The sequence below is a fragment of the Saccoglossus kowalevskii genome, chromosome 10 (genome assembly GCF_978046115.1).
Source record: "Saccoglossus kowalevskii chromosome 10, keSacKowa6.1, whole genome shotgun sequence".
Lineage (NCBI taxonomy): Eukaryota > Metazoa > Hemichordata > Enteropneusta > Harrimaniidae > Saccoglossus > Saccoglossus kowalevskii.
The window spans coordinates 22989928-23009014 of record NC_140650.1 but is presented as its reverse complement, the minus strand read 5'-3'; the positions used below and the strand labels follow the sequence as shown (position 1 = coordinate 23009014).

The window sequence follows — 19087 nt, the reverse complement described above, 5'->3', positions numbered from 1 at the left end:
CCGGTAAATATGCAGAGTTACCCACATAATGTATAAACCTAGCAAATATATAATGCCTGCATATCAAATCTGCTAAAATTAAACTGTCAATATTATTCGCTCTACTCTAATTTTCCCTTTAAAATAGTTAACATTAAACAGATGGCCGTTTATTTTGGTGCGAGGCAAGTCAGACGAATAGAGCAGGTACGTTTGTTCAAGATGCTAATTTTGAAATGAATGCAGTCTGATGAAGAAAGAGGCTTTGCTGCAAACCCTTATTATATACATGTACAAGTATTGCAGTTCTCCACAATGGCTTTTGATTAGGTTGTTAAATTTCATTACAATTTCAAATTATCTTTCCATTCTTGCATTTTAAGTTGTGAGCACTGTCGAGGATTGGTCTTTCCTACCCTCGGCACAAACGCCCCCCTCAGTCTGGGGCAACCACGTGCAATCTGTCATTAAACCATGTCTCGCTTGTGCTTTGATTTAAGAATCACAAGGCTCAAGATGCGCCGAGTTACGGGAGCAGTATTGTTTCGCAATCGCAGCTATGAACAACTTTTGCAAGGCCACATTTTGTTTGTGATGAAACAAGCTTTAAATACCCATTACGTTACAATCTCTACTATAGATAGAAGGTCTGTGCATAACATAATTGGTTTAGACACAATAGGTCGATTTTGGTTTAAAGCGGACGGGTAAAATGGAGATTCGTTAACAATGAGATGCTTAGCACAATAGTACAACTAGACAAGATCACCACTAAACAAACACCGAACATACTAGTATACCTGGCATTATACCATAAATTGTGTGGAATGCTAATTTAAAAAAACACGACTTTGTGCGTTTTGGTAATAATAAACATTTCACTCGAATCAATATTTCATTAAAACCAGCCACGAATGAAATATATTTAATATGTCAAAGTGTGGTTGCGTGGCAACTATCCAGAACCCAGCTATCATACATTACAGCATACTAGTCGAGTGATTTCTTTAACTCGGCAAGTGAGTGAAATATTTAGTATCCTTAGTGTAGCGACGCTGTGATTTTTTTTGACTTGTCTACAATGTGAAAATATATTCATTATATTTATAGTCCTATGTTTTCAACGTGCGTGCGAAATATAACACTGATGTGTGAACGGTATTAGATTGATGTTTGTTATACCATAGACCTTAGAAACTGTCTATGGTTATACCCGGTAATACCGGCATTACTGCGGAGGACGTTTACAAACAGCGATCGACTACGTAAACAATGTTTCCAATGCAAATCCACGTCATATGCGGACCAGGGAAGCTGTTACCGTCCAGGGTTAGGATCAGCTGTCGTTGTTTTGACGTCCCTGGGAGGCCCATATGCGGGTAATATGACAGTATATCGTTGTATTGACGTGTACCGTTGCTATGCGCAAAAAATAAAACGTATTGCAATAAAAACGATGTTTTTTTGTGTTTTTTGACAGTGGCAAATGGCAAGAAACAAGACAGCGAGAGAAAATGGAACTTCAAAAGCAATATGAGACACTGTTTTGCTAATGATATAGCCATATTGCTCAGAATGTAGCCATTGCCTCCTATGACAACACTTAGTGTAATGTAACTATTTTTTTTGCAAAACAGTGTCTCATACTGCAATATTGAAGTTCTATTTTTTCTTGCGGTCACAGTAATATGATTCTGTATTATCATTAGTACCTTCCGTTGTATTACTGTCGACAATTAATCAGGCTGTGCCGTGGAGGTAAAACATGTATTATGTAGCCTTTAAATATAATATTTTCACATTCACCACGTTAATAATTATTTCTAGGGGAGCATGGTACAGTTGCTACAAATGAATAGCTCCCGTTTTAGGATTTATAAATATCGGTCATACTAGTAATATTTCTCAGGTTTTGGTTTGCCTCAACATACTAGTACTACCCCCATGTTTTATATTACAGACACCAGCCTAGAACCCCCATAGTATATATATATTACGGTGTAAAATGCTGTACTCAATGCCTGTATATCAAACTTATGTATTGTGTATGCATTTTACAATAAAATGGGGATATTATAGGAATTCCGAGTGTTTCCGTATTTCAAACGTTGTATTTGACATAAACCCGGGTATACACGTGGGTTAAAACAATGTACTTTTGTATAAATATGGCTATAGATAAATAGGTATAGTATGACCACTCTTTTGCGTGTTCGGTGTTCGGTGTTACCTAAGACAACTTGCCGTACCCTGCTATAATTCAAGCCCCCGGTAATTACATTGTATATCCGCCACCGTGACGGTCGCTCATTGCTCACGCCCATTACCACACGTAACCTCCGAGTCGTTAATTCTACAGTAGGAGTGTACGTACACTCAAGGACGTTTCCCCACCAGACACAAATATTTGTTACAACACGAGTAACGAGACGATAGTAACGAGGTACAGATACCAATCGATAATTGTTTGTTCGTTGTTGGCGACACCTGGTATACAGGTATGAATTGCGGGCTGACACTAGTAGTATGTCATTACGCATTTGAACTATAAAAGCTAAGCATAATGCTGGCAATAACCGTCAAGTCAAGTTATAGAACTAAATAATATTTTTTTTTCATGAATAATAAAACACAAATTAATTATCTGATCATGTAAATGGTCATCAACATTAAAATACTATGACGTTTCTTGCGTGACTCAACATGACTTGGTGGTTTTATTGACAATGCAAGTCATTCCAATGTGGTGAAATAAATACTTGGTCAGAAACTTTTAACACGCCCCGATCTACCACATAATTGCACCCACCATATATCACTTCTCGTCACGTGTTTAACGTATTTATTTTTAGTGCCAACTTCTCGCCAGATCAGCTCTTTACGTGTCGGTGTGGATAACGCAATAATTGTTACATCAAACAATGGGTGAATGAATGCAGACGCAACCAGCACCCAGTTTCGTCAAAATATGTATATATATGTATGCACATTGCTTTTAAAAAAGGGTTGTAATACCAGTATACGAGTATGCTACCAACTTGTACTAACAACTTTATTCAGTGGACACAGAGGGCGCTCTTACATTATATCGATAATGTGGACGTCGACATTTCTCGAAATCTACGAAAAATTTACCTCATGCATCGGAACCATACCCTACCCTAGAACGCCACCCACATGTAAAAAAAAAACATTTCAGTTACCTTATTTTAGCATATTTGATCGATTCCGATTGAATACAAATATGGAATCACTTTTATGAACACACCTATACTGTAGCGCAAAAAAGACCAGTTTTGTTTGATTTATAACACTTAATAACATTATATAACACTTCCGGAAATATCTCACGGTGGTAACACAAGGTGAAATAATGGAATATGTTGTCTTACAGGGTAGTTGATGTAAAAAAAGTACGACAAATCGACACCATTTCAGCGGGGTTGTAATAAAAATAATATTTTCGTTGTCATTAAAAACTGCTGTTTATACTTTGTTTGTATTATGTGTTAGGTTTTCTAAATCACATTGACGAAACCATCATGCGATTCGGAGGACGGTCGTTTAAATAACAAACCCCCATTACAATTCGTTCATCTTCATGATCTGCTCGTGCGCGTCTTCGATCCGGACGAGCTCACCACAAGCCGTCCACTTCTTTCTTCTCGAGCGTGCCGCTGTACGTATTTTAAATTTCGGGGTATTATGATTGAAATAAAGAAAGAACTTCGCACTGTCCATTATCATTAAATGATTACAGGGCAAGAACGGGAGTGTTCTCGAACACCCACACACACGAGTTCTTACTCGGTTATCAAGTTATCTGTCAGCGTATTGTATATGGTACATGTATGTGTCTTTTTTATTGTCTATGTAATTGACCTTAGATGTTACTTTGCTTATATTTCATATTCTATTCTATTCTATTCTATTCTATTCTATTCTATTCTATTCTATTCTATTCTATTCTATTCTATTCTGTTCTGTTCTGTTCTGTTCTGTTCTGTTCTGTTCTGTTCTGTTCTGTTCTGTTCTGTTCTGTTCTATTCTATTCTATTCTATTCTATTCTATTCTATTCTATTCTATTCTATTCTATTCTATTCTATTCTATTCTATTCTATTCTATTCATGGCTCGGACTACGTAACCTCCATGTCCTGCAGTAGGAGTTTACATATGGTCAATCAACTCCTATCACCTATCACGAGCATGTTAGATTTTAGATGCGAATAAACGAGAGGCTGGCAACGAGATACAGATACTAATCGATCACTGATGCCGCGCTGGTTGCGACACATTGTACGGTGTTGGAATACGGAATAGCGTGGAATTCGTTTACTGTATTCATTGGTTATCATGGTCAAAAAGGCGATACAATGAACGAAACAAAAGAGAAAACAAAAAAATATCACATGTTTTTATTACAGAGGTGAGCCTAAAGAGCATATAGTAAGTGTAGTCATAACCAAATATTTATTACCAGTTATGTTTTCCCAGTTGCAAACTTGGAGTGGGATGTAGGATTTGTGAAAACAAAAGTTATCATCGTGCTAAAGGTGAAACATGCGAATAAAAAAATATCGTCTGACGAAGGTTAGTGAAATAGTTCTGCACAAAAAATCCTTAATTTTCAGATGATTAAACCTAAATCTCTATTCTGCAAATACAGACACAAATGCCTGATATAGAATCATGGACGTACTAACAAGTACATCCATGATAGAATCAAGTTATACTATTTTTTTTAATTAACTTTCAAAATCAATATATGGCCTTCAACTCGGCGTGACTCGGTGCAGGTTTTCCCAATTTTCCAAAACCCACTCAGCAGCCCATGGCATACCTTGGCCCACCACACAAATGCATCCAACCACATTTTCCCTGTCACTTGTATGTACCCGGGGTTGGGTGGTCATTAGTAGAAACTTACGGCAGATAGTCCATGCTGTCGGCACGAAATGCAGGGTGCACGAACATTATGCAAATTGATGATGGTGGGGACCCTGCATAAGTTGAGAAGTTAGTTCTTCCTAACTCATGTAGGGCCCGAACAAATTTGGCAATCCAAGCTAACCAACTTGTCAATATGTACAGGTGGGCTATTGTGAAGACAGAAACTATCTTCCCCAATTCGATTTCCATCTTCTTCACTCGCATACATTTTGCATATAATTACCGGCTAAATGGACTGACTCCCAAACTTACCAACGGTTATACGAGACATCCAAGGGGGTTTATAAATTATTTTTCAATAGTGAAATGGCTCTTTTTCTATATTTGTGTGGGATATGTAATGAGGGGTTGGTATATCTTGTAAATTAGTTTCAAAGAGTGTTTTTTTTTTTTTTTTTTAAAGGGTGGATTTTGGGAAATTTGGTATCCCAGATCGTGATTTTTCACCCAAAATCTGTGGCTCGCATATCCGTAATTAAATACATGTAATACAGGCCATTCCTCTGGGTGTTCGTTCAATACTGTATTACTCTACCTTTCGATATGGATAAAGCAATAATTGTTATATCAAACATTTTGAAAATTAATGCAGACACGATCAGCACACAGTCTCGTCAAAATATGTATATAGACACAGTTCCTTTATAAAAAGGTTTGTAATATATGGTGCTTGACTGCAATGACGCCAAATATAAATTAACTATAGTCAGTTGACATAGAGGGCGCCATCACCTTGTTTTCAGCAATCCTCAGGTTGGAATATTGACAGATCTACAAATACTTATCCAAAACAATGAAAGTGTTCGAAGAAAGAACCATTTTTTTTTGCTGTGATGGCGATTTTCGTTTTCGGAGATACCTCAATGTTTTGCTTTGTAACATATAGTGAAATAATTATATACGTTGTATTTTATAGCCTGCAACATACACGCGACATTTCCCAATCCAAACTTCACTGTCATTCATGACAGTGACTCAGACAATGGTGTCATTGAATACACGGTTGCACCACACGTACGTACGTAACCCCAGTGTCCTGCACTGGGGGTTTAGGTGCGGTCAAAGAACTCCTATCACCCGGCATGAAAAGGTTAGATTTACGATGCGAGTAAACGAGACGGCGGCAACGAAATGCAGATACCAATAGATCACTGATAGCGCGTTGGTTGCGACACATTGTACGGTGTTGGAATACAGAATAGCGTAGAATTCGTTTCTGTATTCATTCAGAATATACATCAGTGATCCTGGTCAAAAAGGCAATACAATGAAAGAAACACTAGAGAAAACACACACACACACACACACACACACACACACACACACACACACACACACACACACACACACACACACACACACACACACACACACACACAAAATCAAAATTATCACATGTTTTTATTACAGAGGTGAGCCTACACCAGTATATACAAGTGTAGTCAGATCCAAATATTTATGACCAGTTATGTTTTCCCATTTGAAAACTTGGAGTGGGATGGGATGGAAGATTTTGTGAAAACAAAAGTTATTATCGTTACGTGAGTAAAGAGAAAAAAATACACGGTGAAAAGAATTTGAGGGAATGCATATACAACGAAATATACAGATATATATATCGTCTGGCATAGGTTAATGAAATATTTTCACAAAAAAACATCTTCTATCACGAACTTGAATCACTATTCAGCAAAACAAAGACACAAATGCCGTTTTATATGGAATACAACTTTAGTTCACGTTCAAAATTTTTATATGGCGTTTCATGTTCGGTATGATTTGGTAGTGTTCATTGGTAATGTAAGTTGTTCCAATTCAATTTGTGCACTTCGCTTAGTAAATGAAATACTTATAAATAATTATATACGTTGTCTTATATCGCTTACAACACACACGCGACATTTCCCAATCCTAACTTTACTGTCATTTATGGCAGTGACTCGAACAATGGTGTCATTGAGTACACGGTCATCCACACGTACGTACCGTACGTAACCCCAATGTCCTGCGGTGGGAGTGTACATGCGGTCAAAGAACTCCCGGCATGAAAAGGTTAGATTTAAGATGCGAGTAAACGAGACGGTGGCAACAAATACAGATACCAATCGATCACTGATGCCGCGTTGGTTGCGACACATTGTACGGTGTTGGAATACAGAATTATAGCGTAGAATTCGTTTACAGTATTGATTCAGAACATACATTAGTTATCCTGCTCAAAAAGGCAATACTGTAACAATGAAAGAAACAATAGTTAGAGAAAACAAAAATAAAAATTATTATTTTTCGCTACATAACACTAGTAAATAACAAATGCATCCGTAAAACCAAAGACAATAGAAAATGTCTTTGGTAAAACTAAATGTTCATGACAAGTTGTGTTTTCCTATTCGAAACTTGGGAGAGCTTTTGTCGTGGGTAACGTGCAAAATTGCACGATTCCTTCAAAATGTAAGAGAATAGAGGGAATCTGGAAACAAAAATATCGGGAATAAAATATTTGCACACAAAAAATCTTTTAACACCAAATATTTCGAACGAGTAAAAACGAGTATGGCGTTTCATGCGTAACTTGGCATGATTTGGTAGTGTTCATTGGTAACGAACGTTTTGTGCAAATCGCTCAGTAAATGAAATAAATCAGAAACTTTTAACACACCCCGATCACCACATAATTGCACCTATCATATATCACTCCCCGCCACGTGTTCAACAAATCTATTTTTAGTCTCTACTTCTCATCACTTAGCTCTCCCTGTCGGGGTGGATTGGCCAATAATTGTTAGATCAAACAACGGGAGCGTAATGCAGGCACGATCAGCACACATTCTCGTCAATATATGTATATAGACACAGTGCTATTATAACAAGGGACGTAATATACGCTACTGAGATGAAATACTAACTAAAACTAACAACTGTATATATATTAACGGTGTAATGCAATTAACATTTCGCAACAGACGACGTGAAACTTGAAAAACCAGACTATGTTGAAGCATAGATCCTGAAGTCCATGGGAAAAGCATGGAAAGTACTACTATAAAGATTGCGTCGAGTGCCAAAGTGTTTTGACAAAAAAATAAAAGAGTCGGTTGCATAGTTTAATAATTTATAAACAGTATTATCACAGCAGTTGAAACTTCCAAAAAAAAAAAGCTATTTCAACAATGCGACAGAACTTTAACAGAGTGGATTACTAGTATTGTTCTCTGCCTTGATACACATTCTAATGGTAGCGTGAAACCTACAATGGATTAGAGGGCGCTCTAACATCGTTTTCGCTATGGGGACTCTAGTTTTCGCTAGAGCACCATATGAAACGACCTTTTCTTAAAAAACAAACCGAAGGATACTGTATTTGTTCTATTAGAAGAACATACTTACGTAAATTACAGAAATTACTCTGTCTATAATAATAATAATAATAATAATAATAATAATAATAATAATAATAATAACTTTATTTAATTAAGCGCAACAATTCCAACATATGAAGATCAAAGGCGCTGATACAATAAACAATCAGTTCAATATTAAAAGCACATTTAAATAAGTGCGTTTTCAGTCTGGATTTAAAAATGTCTACTGAAGGACTAGAACGAACAGACAGAGGTAATTCATTAAAAAGTTTAGGACTTAAATTTTCAAAAGCACGGTCTTTGTATAACACCTTGGACTTTTTACTACACACCTGACGAGTTTTAATAAGAAACTTCGATTCAGATCTTAAACTACGACTAGGTACATAAAATTCGATTAATTCACATAGATAATTTGGGGCAAAACCATACAAAGATTTATACACTAGTAAAAGTAATTTGAAATTGATTCTTTGTACAACTGGTAACCAATGAAGTTTAATAAAAATGTCTGTAATGTGGTCATATTTTCGAGCACGAGTGACAAGGCGGGCTGCTGCATTTTGTACACGAATAAGAGGTTTTATCTTAGTTACAGGGAGACCAGACAATAATGAATTACAGCTGTCTAAGCGAGAAGATATGAATGCATGTACCAACTTTTCAGTGTCAGATTGGGATAATGATTTACGAATACGATTAATATTTCTTAGATGGGAATATCCAGATCTACAAATAGTAGAAATGTGTGTTTCCATAGATAGCTGCGAATCAAACAAGACACCTAAGTTTCTAGCACTTGACGAAGCACTAACCAATTCTTCACCAATTGCGATACTAGACAAAGGACACGAGTCTGGTGAGAATCTCCGAGACGACATGGACACAAATTCAGTTTTCGACACATTCAAAAGTAGGAAATTACAAGACATCCAATCGCTAACATCTTGAATACATGTCTGAAGTATCACCCGGGCGCGAATTTGATCATCTTCAGAAACCGATAAATAAATCTGTGTGTCATCGGCGTAAAAATGATATTTTACGCCGTGACGTCGCAATAACTCGCCCAATGGACGCATGTACATTGAGAACAATAATGGCCCTAAGACGGAGCCCTGTGGAACACCGGTTTCTAATATAGACATCATATCAGAAAATACATTTCCAATTTTCACTTTTTGAATGCGGTTACTCAAATACGACTCAAACCATTTGATGATGAGACCATTTAAACCAAAATTTGATCTCAACCTATCGATGAGAATCTTGTGATTCACAGTATCAAAAGCGGCTGAAAGATCCAAAAGTACGAGAGCCACTGAATTCTTAGAATTATCAATACTGCATAGTACATCGTTAGCGACCCGCAAAGGAGCCGTTTCAGTGCTATGTGCGGTCCGATACGCTGATTGAAACTCTTCATACAACGAATAATTCTCTATATGTTGTTTCACTCTGGATGCAACGACACGTTCAAGGACTTTAGACTCTATGGTCAAAATGAGTTATTTTTTAATGATTTAGTGGTATACATCCAACGCGTTTTTAGATAATAATAATAATAATAATAATAATAATAATAATAATAATAATAATAATAATAATAATAATAATAATAATAATAATAATAATAATAATAATAATAATAATCTTTATTAAAACCGTATCCCGGAGTGGGATCTTAGTTGAAAATACAATAAAGTAATACAAAAAGATAGCAAACAAAAAAAACAAAACAAAACAAAACACAAGACATTCAGATAGATATATACCGGTGTAAACTGAGAACAGACTTCTCAATGTAAAGTGAACCAAGTGAGTATTGGTCACCAAATCCGGAGGAGAATAACACACTGGAGAGGAACACTTGTAGCCAAGGTGTTTATTGCTCAACTGCTAGGCCTGGAACTGAGTCTAAATACTCACGAGATGTTCCATACAATGTATCAATATCATTATGTAAATAACTAAACTAAACGTCATAGCCTCAAATCAACCGGTATGTGCTTTTTTTTGGACGTGCGCTTATAATATAGTATATCGTTGTGTAAATATTCATTATCATCGAACTGAATTCCGCGTTCTGTTCATACATTGTAAATACAGAATGAAAAATCATGTGATTGTAAGAGGCAATTGCGTAATAAACGTGTGAGGTTTGTGTCCTAATAGAGTGACTGTGGTGTAATATACCAAGTCAACCATCTCATACCGGGTTTTATGTGTATTGTCATTTATTTCGGATATTCAAAGTTGAGATTAGATTGAATATTTCAGTACACGAATCTCTAATCAGATCTTCCTGATGAAAATTTTTGTCACACTCACGAGAGTGTTACAAACAAGCATATGTTAGCAATGTGGCATATTGACGTAAAGACTACTCTCGTCTTGTTGTGTATGCTGCCCTCAACGGTATTTGTTTGAAACATAGTGGGATGCAGCTCGCCAGGTGCCCTTGGAAGAGACGCTGTAGGGCTCATATCACTAATGGGGAGGGGGGCAGGGGGGTAGCTGGTACAGGTTACAGGAAATAAAAAGGGCATTTGACGTTTTTACAGGGAAAAAAATGAAAGTTCCATTTACAGTAAAAATAGATTTTTACACTTTACAAATAAAGCAAATTCCTAATTACATTTTTATAATATATTTGATTACTTGTATTTTAGAATAAAAAATGGAAATTGCATACGAGTTACAACATTTAATGTGGAAAATGCTTTAACACTTACAAAAAATAAGATCTGCTGATTACATTTTACACCTTGCCCATGTCTACGAAATTATGTTTTTTATCCATTTAAATTACAGTATTATGAAAATAAAAATTAATTATATGGCTCTTTTCGTCAAAGCGGTCAAAGCTGCATTAAAAAACAAACAAAAAAACTGAAATTGATTCTAATTGAACATATGATCCAAAGACACACAACAAAAGCACTGTTTATCATAAAATAAAATAAAACACAAATGCTACAACAGAAATTGTGCATTTCAAAACATCTTACTAGTAATATTGGGAGTAACCAAGCGGTTTGCAATATGTGTTCATGCACCCTGGTGTTAACATCACCTTTGAGCAGTTATACTGTGACATTTGAAGGGCAAATTAAATTCTTTTATTGAAACCCAGCACCTATCACCATTCATGATCGTGATGTTGTTATCTTGGGCCAATTTATTTTTCCTGGCAATTAATTTCACTATTTTGGTATTGTGAGCATATTCATCAGGTTTTGAGTTCACAAGGTTGCCAGGAAAACAATGAGTTCTATTGTTATTTTACATATTCATGTGGATTTAATTTAGTGAATTTTAATCATCAACAAAAATAGCAAAATTAAAACCTTGTTATTTAATTTTTTTTATGTTGTATTGTCTTCTAAATCTTGTTAGCATTCATGATATTTCCCATACATGTATATGGATGCCACGAAAGACCCAATGTATGATTTGATAGCTGCTGGACCCTGTATCAGTTCAAGATCACCAGATTGACAAAGCTTTCAGTAATTTTGAATTTCTGATGGAGTCTAAATTATTCTAACAATGAACTTGCATTATATATTTTGTGGGGGGAAAACAAGAATACCTATTTTTTTTTTAGTGTAACTTGGATATCAGAGCATTATGTTGTAACAGAATTGCATACTTATGAATCATCATTGAACCAACACTGTCATTGTGTGTGGGAAATTCTTGTTAAATCTGTCAATGCCAATTTGTTAGAAATTAATTTAAGCTCTTGAAAAAACAATTATTTTCACTACCACGTTATTTTTTCTGGTATCGATTTTTCATGCGGCACCAAGATATCGCCCATGTGCTGAAACATCACTCATGGGTAATCTTAGGCAGTGGGTGATCTTTCAAATAAATACAGTACTTACGTAGAATATTTTGCTAAAAAAACGACATTTATTGCAATAATGATGGACACAAATATAACAATCTCATTGCCACAAAATCTGTGTTTCCTTGTGGTAGATTTGTACAGTCCAAAAGGAATTTTAGCATTACATTTACTTATCTTACATTCATATGAAACACAAATTATGCTTTCAGAAAGTTGTTAATTTCGGTTTTACACAAAAAGTATTGCAATTCACATGATATGAAAAAAAAGTAAATACTGTTAAAAAAGAGCCACAGTCACCGTGACAGCATCTTTAATAAGGAGGTCCCAGGCGACATACAAAAATAGTAAACAAAATTTGGAATGCATTACTGTGCAATGACTGTGATACTTAATACGTATTAATCCGTCTCAACGAGCAAAACAATTGGTCACCAGCGATGCCAGTCAAAACTATTACATGGACCTGATTCAGATCAGCATCAACATAGACAATACCACATACAGCATAGAGGGCGCTATTCCATCTAGAGTGATGAATTTTTCCAGCACCTCATAGACACAGATCTTTTGTATACCTACTAAAGAAGTGAAATTTGACCACATGGTCTGGGAGAAATTTGAGTCAGCAATCTTTTTCTCCTATCAAAGCAGTTCTCTGCAAATTTGTTATCCAGAAAACAATAAGTACATTTTTTTCTTTTGAAAACTGAGAATTATTTTCATGCTACCGTATTTACTCTATTAGTAGCACATACATACATATAGATAGATAACATGGTGTATCTATGTTCATAATACGTCACAGTTTAATGATCCAGCATACAATAAAAGCAATAATTATTAATAGAGAAAATACACTGTTTGGTTTTGGTTTATGAATTGACAAAGTGAAGTGCATTATGGGACAAGTACGACCAAGGTATCATCAAATATTTCCCCCTGGGTGTCCATGCCTCCATGGATTAGTAGCATTTCATATGTCCTAGTGTCTGGTGCCGCAGCACAAGCACCCTCCTTCTTGACAACCCTTTCAACACTTTCTAGCGCACTGTCCTCCTTGGCTCCCCCTCCCACACATTCTAGCGCACCCCCTTCATTGGCAACCTCACCAGCACTGTCTAGCACAACCTCTGCCTTAACAACCCCTCCTTCAGAATCTACTGTATCCACATCATTGGCACCATCCTCTTTATCATCGTCTGGAACAACTTCTGCAGCATTTTCTAAAGCCTTTGTATTTTCATTGTCATCATCAATATTACTCTCTTCATCTTTGACTTCTTTCACATCTTTGTTTGCTGACTGTGGTTCACGGTCCATGTCTTCACTGGCTTTCACAACCGTTGCTTTCATTTCAATAACACACATTGCATGGTCCAATCGAGGTGGTGGTGGAGGTCCACTGATTTCTATTTTAGACCATTTGAAATTACCTGAGATTTGAGGCCAAAAAACAACATGTGAAGACAATATAACAAATATGAGAGTGAATTTTCAGGCTTTTAATTAGCCACTTAATATTGAGATTGGTATTCCCAATCTGCCACATTGCAACAACTACACTACACCTAATAATTAAATTCCAATTTCTAGTAATCGAGTACAGTATGCATTAATTGGTTGACAAATCCAATCAGAAGAATGCTTTTTTTTATTTTCATATTTATTTTTGTGCCAGGCGACAGACTCCTGACTTTTTTGAATGAGCAAATTGCAAGTGCTAGTGCTGACACATTTTTGCCACAGAAGTCATATTCATGTTTGGGACTACATGACAGGGCTGTGCGGCCATCTTCCTATCAAATGGCAATTTAATGCGTTATCCTGGCATCAACCAGGCTCAGTCGAACACAAACACCTGTGGACTATAACCAAAGTTCCCCCAAACTCGCATTCTTGAGTGAATGAATCTGACCAGTGGAATAGATCTTCCCATCGAGTCTGTGGCACAATCACCCAGGGTAGGGGTTGAACTTTTTGATGTTCAGCGTAAAATAGGATTTGAACTTGGGTCTACCTATCATGAGTCTGATGCGACAACCACTATGCTACCAGTGACCAGTCTGAAGAAGAATGCTGCTTGAACATGATTTGGTCAGATGGAGTTTTAGGCTATGTACGCTGAAATACAGCCATATACTGTAAAACCAACTAAATACAATGTCAAATTTTAATCAGATTTGATTATTCCCTTTTACTTTTATTATGATGCCATGATGTATTCTGACAGATTGGTTAAATGAACTGGGGTTGTGGAAGAGAAATTGATGTCAGTACAGACCATCATACCGTACTTGTTTACATTTGACCGGTTGGTAAGAACTGATTATCCGCACCTGAAGATAAAATAACGAGGTTGTTCGCTGCTGTTCTTAAATGACTGAGCCATCGTTAAGAAAACAACTTACAAGCAATGATGTCACAGCAACAGATTGCGAGCAAGTGTTGATATATTTGTCATCAGACATTCAAATTCTGGTTGGCAAAAATGACAAAATGTTATCCTTCTGCAGCTTTTCCTCTTAACACTTTGAGTGCCATAATTTTTTCGGTGCAAAATGTCTGTTTTTTATGTATTTTTCTAATTCCTTAATGGCTACAATCTTAATAAAAATTTTAGAAAAAACACGTGGGTTTAAATTTGTTTATGTTGACAAAAGTTGACTTAAACACAGTGAGATGGTTTTGTGTAACTCCACTGATCTTTCTTATTAAAACTATGCAATCCATGTAAATGTTGATAAATAAAATTAAACTTACCTGTATCTAAGACGTATAAATCATCTAGTGCGCTATCACGTCCCATCCCTCCAAATATATACAATTTATTATTCAGACTAACACCAGTGTGCGCTGTACGACTGCATGGCACTGCTCCTTTACATTTCACTTGCTTCCAATTCAAGGCAACTAGAAGACAAAAACACAACAGCTGAAATGCAATACGAGTCCAAAAGCTCAACTTGGTAGTTCATTACTATGAATGTGTTATGCCAAACAATTTAAAAAAAAATCATTAATCCAAATTATTTTTTATATTTCTAAAAATAAAAAAAAACAGTTATAACTAAAAGAATTTATAAACTGTCTGATTGTTTGGTAATATCTAAAGTATATGTAAATAAACAGATATACTTAGGTTAAACGTTCCTGGTTCTGAACTGTGACGAGAGCCTTTTTCTTTTCATTTTCGCAGTATTTAGTGAGAAATCCCCTCAAAAAAGTTGTAACCATCCCTTTTTGAATGCTGACCAAAAACAAATCATTTTTAATTTAAGTGGGCTAGTTTGTGAAAGAAATGGTACGACTTGGATTGTCTCTAGTGTATTTTACCTTAACAAGCTTACCAATACGCAACCGTGGCATTCTGTAATGAACTTGGATAGAAGTTTGATTGACATGTACATAGGCATTTGCGGAAATACACAATAAATACATGAGTTCACATCACATGAGTATCACCATGCATAGTGTGCCCTTATTTATTATCCACCCTTGATATTGTGTACGTTTTTACCTGTATCTAATTCATGTAAGTCATCATAAAAAGTCTGTCCAGCCATTCCTCCGTGTACATATATCTTGTTACCAATAGCAACCATTATATGACCATGTCTTGGTTTGGGTGGATTCCCTTTGACATTGGGCTGTGACCATGATGTAGTCACTAAGATGACGAAAAATGAAACAAATGTCACATTATTGTGAATCAAATCCCATTATCAACATTTTAAATACCGGTAATATGAATATTTTTCGGAATGAGATTTCACACATAAAATGGTTTTCATTTTACCAATAACTGTCTCTCTGTTATTAAGATAATCTGATTAATATCGTGGGCTTTTCTTTCAATCTTTTTAATTGTTTTAATTATTCATTTTTTTATTTTAGTAGTATTTTTTCGATTCTCTGACTATGAATGCCCAGAACAACCAATATAAGAAGATTTCATTTGCGAAATTTCAAATAACCAGATTAGTCAACTAATCAGCAAAGGTCTCATATACAGTAAATATGCCATTTTCTCTGATTGGTTATTGAAATTTGCAAAAATTGAATGAGATCTCCTATGGAGGTTGTTCAGATTATTGGGCTTCCATAATCAGACAACTTATTAAAATTAGGAAAATAATTGAAAAAAAATAAAAATAATCACACACTGAAAAAAGGAATAATTAATATAAAAATTGTGAAAAAGAAATTTAAAAAAGATCTAATTTTAATCAGATTGGTATCAAGAATATTCCTATGATATATTTACCAGCATTGAAAACATGAACTTGTCTGTCTCCTACAGGGTGCGCACCAGCTTGTCCACCACCAAAAATATAAAGTTTATCATCAATACTCGCCATACTGTTACATGTTCTAGCACTTGGTATTTTACCAGATGCACTCACGCTGCTCCACTTTCCTTTACCTGAAATGCAAAGAACAACAATCATCATGTTAACCTCACTTTATTTGGCACAATAACTTCTCCACTGGGAGTAGTTTTATGGGCTTAATACAAGAATAATATGGTACATTTGTATTTCAAAGTGGCCGAGAATTACTCATCCAATAAAAAAGAACATAATTTTGGTAAAGCATATTTAGTAAATATTTTGAGATTTTCTGAGTTGTAACCCACCGACACTGGGGCATAGCAAAAAGGGTAAAACCGTAATACCGGTAGTAACCATATTTTTCAAGACCGCATGAAATACTAGTAGATGGGAAAAGGCATGAGCTATTGCAGCATAGACCTTAGAAATATTTTCCAAGACATATTATTGTATGGTATGTATCAATATGTCATTTATAATTTACATAACATCAATTTGACCTTTACGTATGAGTGATGATACGCATGCATATACATTTTATTTAGTATACATGTATATACATTTGGTTCAACATACTTCAATATGCAGTGAGCAGTTCACAGATTTGTCAATGTCTATGTGTGGGTAGAAAACTACCCTGGGATTCGTAATGAATCACCGAAAAACAGCAACAAAGTAAGATACAAGGAGACAAACATGTTTTTATCGTCTACACACATTATCTGCGGTTGATTCATTTTATGCACTGAACAGTGTTCAATGGTTATAGCAATTATATTTTAATTGGATCTCGTATTTCATTGGACTATTTCCAAATGCATACAGCTGAAAAGAATTCTGGAAAATCGATGATGTCACTCACCTATATCTAGAAGTTGTATGTCATTAAGATTGGAACCTTGTTCTGCACCACCAAATATGTAAAGTTTATCAGGTTGACTTGTGGGTCTGAATGCAGAGTGCTCATAACGAGGTAGAAGACCTTTCCAATCAGGATCATCCCATTCATAAAATTCTGGAAAAAAAGAGGTTCATTTAAAACAAGCAACTAGACGGTGTTCTCAAGTGGCCTTTGACAAAATCACGAACACAATTGAGATCTATTTTTCCTATAGACAGTAAAACACACAAACAAATTAGAAAGTGAAATGGTTGCCAGACACGCTGAAAGGCTTTGAAATTTAATATTTCCCTCAATTTGCGCAAATTTAGACTATTAAAATATATTTCACATATTTCTAAAACTCCAAAACCAATGATTGCTCTCACAGTGTTATTTGCTTACATCCATTCAGCTTGACCTTCTCTCTAACAAGGCAGTACCAACCATACTTGAACTTTTAATAAAACAATTTAAGTTATTGATATTCTATTGTGATGTAATTTCATGTAAATCAGCTGCATTAATATGCAAATTTGTCTCTGTGTTTTAGACATGATGCTAAGAACAGTGAAGCAGAATACATTCTATCTTACCTAAGTTAAGAATATGTAAGTCATTAAAAGGACCACTTGGATTGGCACCTCCGACAAGCAGCATTTTACCTTGTTTATCATCTTTGCCTGGAATAAATGTTATGGTATGTCCCACTCTCATAGACGGGGGTTCTCCTTTTGGAGACAGTACATACCACATACCAGCTGTAGGGGTATCACCAGGTTCTAAGATTGCATGTAATTCCATTCTGTGGCAAATAAAAATACATGAATAATCTTATTTTTTCAGGCTCATAATTTAACAATTTTATGAAAATATTTCAAATGTTCAAAAACATCTGTAATATCAGTGTAGCTTACTGCAAAATCATATTCCCCACAAAAAATAGTATAGTGCATGTATTAACAGAAATAAATTGTTCAACAATTTGCCCAATCGAACAAATTTCTACCAATTTTAAACTACTAGTATTATGGTATATCTTGTGATATCTATTTTTAGAGAATATTTTTGTCATTTATGGTAAAAAATGCTATTTTCAATTTTTTCCTGCAAAGTACTAGTCCACTGTAATGTTGCTTCGATCACAGTCAGTTGAGGGACTGTGCTTCGATACTTGCTATGTGAGGGGGGGGGGGGTAAGTTTTTTTTTTATTTCAAGACGGCTACTCCTAATTCTATTTTGGCAAATATTATTGTCATTTTTGGTAAAAAATTATATTCTTGAATGCTTTTTGACCTCAACCAGTCAGGTTGCCGATAATGCTAGTACATTGTGAAATCTGTAAATCAACAAAAATATTGCCGCTCTGTCTACACCGAGTAACAGGTCACTTGTCTGAGCATGCATTAAGTTGTTGCCCAGCCCGTGCTCAAAAATCACCATGTTTATTTTTTAGTGTCCACGGTCTTTCAAACCCCATAGTAATCTGGACACTACTAACCTGTCTGACGATAACCTTCGTTATATTTTACAGATGAAGGCTTCGAATTTCGGAGGAATGATCAATCAAGTTAAATACTCATTTGCACTGGGAACTAACGCTTGTTGTTGTTACGGGAGCCACTTCCGGGTCAGATAAAAATTTGGTCAAAGGTCATATCCCTTTGTAGCGACTCCGATTAAAATTTTTCAAATCAAAAACTAAGATTTTTGTGATAA

The 19087-nt window shown here is 35.5% G+C and overlaps 1 protein-coding gene across 2 annotated transcripts; it reads right to left on the bottom strand.

The window, feature by feature from the left end:
- Positions 1-12940: 12940 nt before the first annotated feature.
- On the bottom strand, positions 12941-18985 carry LOC100373945 (uncharacterized). Of its 2 annotated transcripts, none has more exons than XM_002741505.4 (7): positions 18870-18985; positions 17964-18172; positions 17350-17502; positions 16421-16579; positions 15674-15823; positions 14917-15066; positions 12941-13589 (listed from the first exon to the last, which is right to left on the bottom strand). In XM_002741505.4, exons 2-7 carry the CDS (start codon positions 18169-18171, stop codon positions 13054-13056), a joined length of 1356 nt encoding a protein of 451 aa, XP_002741551.1. In that variant the 5' UTR covers position 18172; positions 18870-18985; the 3' UTR covers positions 12941-13053. The 2 variants fall into 2 exon arrangements, with proteins under 2 accessions (XP_002741551.1, XP_085360506.1); XM_085504380.1 differs by having other exon boundaries at positions 18033-18172.
- Between the last annotated feature and the right edge of the window lie 102 nt (positions 18986-19087).